Consider the following 5,794-nt stretch of genomic DNA (forward strand, 5'->3'; position numbering starts at 1 on the left):
CCCCCCCCCCCCGGGCCAGGAAAAAAGTGACCTCCCTCTAGAGCTGCTAGCTTGAAGTTGTTTATTTCCATATTTTTAGAACAACAATAGCAATATACTGTATTAAAAAACACCCTACAGTTTCTGATTAAAAAGAAAAAAAAAGATTAATAATATGTTAAACTTCATCCACAATGATCTTATCGGTTGTATTACAGTAGAAGTACTAATACAGGCTCCATAAGCAATTTAGGGATAGCTAAACTTCTTTAGTATAACTCAATGGACTAATTCACCGAGAAAAGCAAGTACTCCACAGAAAAGGTAGCAGCATTCATGAAACATGCATTCATAGGGATTCTTGATTCAGAATAGGTACTTGAGCTCTTGTACGTTAGCGTTTTCATTTTCCAATAATTCAAAATTAAATGTGTGTAAAACCCAACAGCCCCTAGAATCTCAGAGTCCATACCTTCGCAGCTTTTAACACCATCACCTTTAAACCCTGGAGGACATGAGCAATTCGCATCGCCATGGTCCTGCTTAAAAATGGTAAGTGTTAAATCTGAAACCCTGAGTCTACTACTCGGGGTAAAGAATACGAAAATAAACAAAACATGAAGATTACTAACCATACAAGCAGAGAATGTATGTCCATCCCGGGTCTCATGCCAACATCCTCCATTATTAATTTTGCATCTTGCAGACCCGCTTGCTGAAAGCCAAAATGAATAATATTTTTATTTAGTATGGCTGCAGAATCAAAATATTAGCTGACAAAATGGGTCAAACTTTTTCTGATAGATCTGAAATTCATAGGAACTTATGAAGGTGCCTTCTCAAAAGAAAGTGAAATTATTTGGCTCAATCATTTTAGGATTGCCGCTTGGAGTCCTTGGCTTGAGGGGAAGGTCAGGACCTCCAACAAGTTCAGATCTTTTTGGAAATTCTTTGATCACCTTATTTTTACTAGTATCTCTAGGTATAAATTGTATGCTTCCAACAATGTATTTAGCTTACTGTTTCTTTTTTAAAACAAATAAAAAGAAGGGAAAAACAAGGCATTTAGCTTATCTTTTCTATTGCAAATTGGAATATTTTTTAGTAACAAACAATATAGAGCCTTTCTATATTGTCCCCTTGTTTGTAATTTCATTCTATAAATGAGTCCGTGTAAATAAAAAATATAATATGGTTTTGAATTATCATAAATTCCCTCTTTATATATTAAAATTAAATAATACATGAACAAAGCGAGCATCAAATGGGAAAAAGAAGGAAAGTTTAAAGAGAACTCTGATTAAAGATTAAAATTGAAAAAAAAATGTGGATACTGATATCTAAGCATATCCAAACTTTCCAATTAGAGTTTAAGATAGTCCTTATAACTAAACTGCCCAAGTAAAATTAAGGAAACAGATGGCATAATAAAATAGGAAGCAAAAATGTTTAAACATTCTGATCATGATACCTTGTCTTTCAAAATTTCACAGCATGTATCACTGATATATGATTGGAATTTGGTCAATATCAATATTTTATTAATGCATTTCCAAAGACAAGAAGATGAATAACTTTTACCTGCACAAGTGGTGTAACCATCTCCTTTGAACTGCACACCATCAACAAGTGGGCATTCACATACCCTCCCACGAAACGTATCCTATGTGTATCAAAATTGTCAAGAAGAAATAACAGAGTATTAGACTTCTGATGTAATCTATCCTTGATTTAATTTACTAAAACTTGACGCCTGGTTTGCCATATAATCTTGATTTATACCTTGCAGGCTGTTAGATTGGCAGCTTTATCTTGCCAGCAACCACCATTATTATCTAAGCATTCGTTGGTCTCTAAATCTGTCATGATCAATTATCAAATCTAATGATGTTAAGTCTAACACGGTGAGAATGGATAAACAGTCGAAAAATCATTTATTACATACCACTACTCAAGCAAATGGCAGGTTCAGTTGTTTCCTCAAAACCTGAACATATGGCCTTCAGAACTGCACCTCTCACCAATTTTCCTGCAAGCATATAGGTTAGAAATGGCAATTGTCCAAAACAAAGGTCACAAAAACAAGAGCAGAACAGACCTCGATATTGTCGATTATTTACAACAAGGGTAGGCAATATGGTAACATCCCCTCTGGATCCTTTTCCAACCTACTAAAAGATTTACGTCAGGCAAGACTAGATAGCAGTTAATGTAAATAAATATAAGAATCTTGTGCTTTCAATTAAGAATATGAACGAAAAACATAAAATATTGAAGAAGGCAAGGGAAGGATGTCTGTAGGAAACACGGACTTGGGCGTCTTGCTCTTCTTTCAAAACTGGATTTTCAGTATCAGCATTTGGATCCCCCATGCACTTCTCAATCTTGCTAGCATCAAGCCCTGAACATAAGTCAGTAACGAATTTAAAATACCATTACTGTATTGGATGTGTATCCTCCAATACAACATGCAACAATAACCAACATACCAAGAGACTTAATAACATCATTAGCACAGTCCTTGTTGTACTTCTTCTCCTTCATTGGACATCTGATCTGAAAATCTGTCACATAGTCCCACCAAATCCAAGGTTTTTGAGTTTCATTAGCCACTTTGAAAACACATAACTGCCTCAAGTTTTCAATCACCACATCTTTCCCATCATAGCCAGAACTGAAATCCTGTTCAGGATCAGGAGCACAATACCTCCCTTGATTGATACATTGAGACTTGCACTGCTTGCTTAGAACAAATGCCTGTGGGCAATACCAAGTAATATAATGTGGTGTGAACTGTGAGTAACCACCCTTTTCAAGTAACTGGGCCGCACCTTTAAAATTCTTCAAGAATTCCATTAACATGTTACACTTCACACCACATTCATCGTTACTGTTAGTCCACAACTCATATTCCACACGGTCATCAGGATGAGGTACCGCTTCCCTCCAATCAAGACTCACACTGACCATTTCTCCAGAACTGAACTCTTTTTTCAGTTTCTCACCAAAACTTTTTTCAATAAGTGCAGACGGTATTGTTATGTTTTCAATGTATTTTGCTGTAGAACCATCCTCTTCAGGGGTGTCCATGGTTATTAATCTTTCCTCAACGTTGTCTGCAACAAGAACTGCAGAAGCACCAGCCTTCTGAGCATTCCAGACCTTCAATGCAAAGAAACAATCTGAAAGCCAGCATAAAAAGCAAAAAGTCAATAACCACATAAAAAAGTTCAACAGAAATTTAAACTTCATGAAAATTTTAAATCAGGTATCAATCTTTTCTAGTGAGATCCCACATCGGTTGGGGAGGAGAATGAAACATTCTTTATAAGGGTGCAAAAACCTCTCCTTAGTAGACACGTTTTAAAAACCTTGAGGGGAAATCCAAAAAGGACAATATCTGCTAGCGGTGGGCTTGGGCTATTACATTTCTCTACTTCCCGATTCTTGATATATGGACAAAAAGTCAATAACTGTATACAAATACTGCTTTTCAAAGTTGTAAGTGCTGAGATTGATAAATTGAATAAGTGATCTCATACCTGTTTTAAAATGTATCTACCATACCTACCTCCCCACAACACTTGATACATATGGACAGTAGAGAGACATTAACTGTTTGTTTAATCATATCCAATTGAAACTATTGTTGGCAACACAAACTTCAGTTTTTCATGATGTGTGCCTAATGATATAGTAGTCTGAAACCTTTTGTGGGTTGCATCACAAGAAAACAGCCAAAATTGTACAGTCGAATGCATGAAAAGCTCAAATGTCGTATCTGTGGCTTAAAAAAACAAAATACTTTTCAAGGGTAGAAAGAGGGAGGTATTGAAGTTCATTATGCATGTAGATTCTTGATCCTCTTCCAGAAGTTATCATGATAAATTTTAAGTAACAATTCCAACTTTCTCCGGTTACTTGTAACTCGTCCATCGTTCTCATTAACGTCAATTAGTACCGCCCTCTCCTCCCCCACCATTGCCACCGCCACCAGCGCCGGTGTATTGTGTACGTCCATCACCCCCACGGCCACCACCAAACTCTCCCCCACCTCCTCCTCCCTTGTTCTCACCACCCCCACCTGTTTACTACTACAATTCACCACCTCCGCTGCCATTGTACTCTCCTCCTCCACCTCCCACTCACCGCCTCCTCCACCACATTCACCTCCACCGCCAATCTATCCTTACTCATCTGTCTTTAGGTATATCTACATTCTTTTGGCTTTAGTCTCAGGCGATTCCTCTCCTCTACCTTCTGTAAATCTAATTTTCTCTAGATCCAGAATTCCAGTTTCAAGTCAAACAAACAAAACACTTTAAATCTCCTCATCATGGGCTAATCGCTGCGAGAGCTGAACCTTAAGCTTGAAGAGGTGGTTTAGATTAAAACAAGAAAGCAAAAACAGAACACTAGGTAGCCTCTCAAATGTCAATATAATAAAACTCCTGAAAAACCCAAGATCCAAACAACTGAATTTCTCGGTCAATGAAATGTAGCATTACTGTAATAAACTAACTCGAGCAGCAGCTAGACAAACAAATCAACTAGTATCATGAAAACTATTCTTCAATTAGCGAATTCAACCACTGAACCACCATAAACAAAAACTAAATCTAAAAGCAAAATTTACCTCCTCGATCGAGCAAAACGAACGTAGGGAGAGCTCCAGGTTTCGACTGAAACGAAATCCCAGCATCGCTGAATTCTCTGCAACCCTTCTGATTCTCCTTGGGAAACACCACAGTCCCAGACATGCTACCTCCATATTGAGGAATGCCAAAATTTCCAATGGCACTATCATAGGTACCTTTCAAACCCTCAGGCGATGTAACCCTCAAACTATTCTTTTCAACCACGAACTTCGCCACAGACAGTGGCACCAAAGACAGCAGAAGAAGAAAAAGCCCTAAAAACAAACTCAAACCCGACTTCTGAACCTCCATGTAAGGCATTCCCAGATGATTAAAATAAACAAATCACCAATATTCAGATTGAAAACGAAGCTAAATTCGTGAAAAGGATGAATCAAATTCGTATAAAAAGAAATCCGCCGCCGTCGCTGCTATGAGGAAGGGCGCTGTTATTCTCTGAATGAGAAAAAACAAACGGAGTTGTTGGATTTGCTTTAATGGAGGTCGGATTCGTGGTGAAGAAGGCAGTGCCCTTTCAGTCTTCGCAACTCGACGACGGAAGAGAAAAGATCCGTGTGAAGTGAAATCTTTGGAAACAATAGCTTTAATTACGCTGCATGCCCCACTTGCCTTTGATTATCGAATTTAACAGAAATTTTCAACTCATCCTTCCGGAATTAGAAATTGAATGAAAGAAACCTTCGGAAAAATCTTTCAAAAATCCACAATATTTCTGTTCATATTATATTTTCTCGGAAAATTAAATTTGAAAAAATTAAAGAATTATCATTGAATTTGGTTTGGGCTAGAGAGTATTCTTTAATTATAAACTTATGATCCTTACTTAAATTAGTCGATGTGGGACTTTTATCATCTAACACCTCCCTCGAATCAAGTATGTCCCCCCTTAATCGAGACTCGACTCTTTTTCTTTTGGAGTCCTTTGTTCGACATTTGAGAATTTACCAATTTATTGGCACGACTAAGTTTGGGGCATGACTCTGATACTATGTTGGAGAGTCGTGTTCATCTAAAAATAATTATTTGCCTGCTAATATTAAATTTTTTTGAAATGTGTACGACTCCATGACACTAAACTCTAAATATTGATCGTGTATTTCATGTAAACAAACAACGAGCCCGTTTTTTTTTTTTTTTTTTTTTTTTTTTTAAAAAAA

At 37.1% G+C, this 5,794-nt stretch overlaps 1 protein-coding gene across 1 annotated transcript in view; it reads right to left on the bottom strand.

Annotated features, from left to right (window-relative positions):
• The window catches only part of LOC111485964 (vacuolar-sorting receptor 3-like), a 7,247-nt gene extending 2,017 nt beyond the window's left edge, over positions 1 to 5,230 (bottom strand). The window contains exons 1-9 of the mRNA XM_023132941.1: positions 4,616 to 5,230; positions 2,469 to 3,161; positions 2,292 to 2,380; positions 2,078 to 2,147; positions 1,925 to 2,008; positions 1,762 to 1,838; positions 1,561 to 1,642; positions 612 to 694; positions 452 to 518 (exon numbers count right to left, since the gene is read on the bottom strand). Coding sequence (XP_022988709.1) covers positions 452 to 518; positions 612 to 694; positions 1,561 to 1,642; positions 1,762 to 1,838; positions 1,925 to 2,008; positions 2,078 to 2,147; positions 2,292 to 2,380; positions 2,469 to 3,161; positions 4,616 to 4,937 — 1,567 coding nt within the window. The 5' untranslated portion in view covers positions 4,938 to 5,230. The remainder of the gene's footprint in view (positions 1 to 451; positions 519 to 611; positions 695 to 1,560; positions 1,643 to 1,761; positions 1,839 to 1,924; positions 2,009 to 2,077; positions 2,148 to 2,291; positions 2,381 to 2,468; positions 3,162 to 4,615) is intronic.
• Between the last annotated feature and the right edge of the window lie 564 nt (positions 5,231 to 5,794).

This window comes from Cucurbita maxima, unplaced genomic scaffold (assembly GCF_002738345.1).
Source record: "Cucurbita maxima cultivar Rimu unplaced genomic scaffold, Cmax_1.0 Cma_Scf00011, whole genome shotgun sequence".
NCBI classification, from domain to species: domain Eukaryota; kingdom Viridiplantae; phylum Streptophyta; class Magnoliopsida; order Cucurbitales; family Cucurbitaceae; genus Cucurbita; species Cucurbita maxima.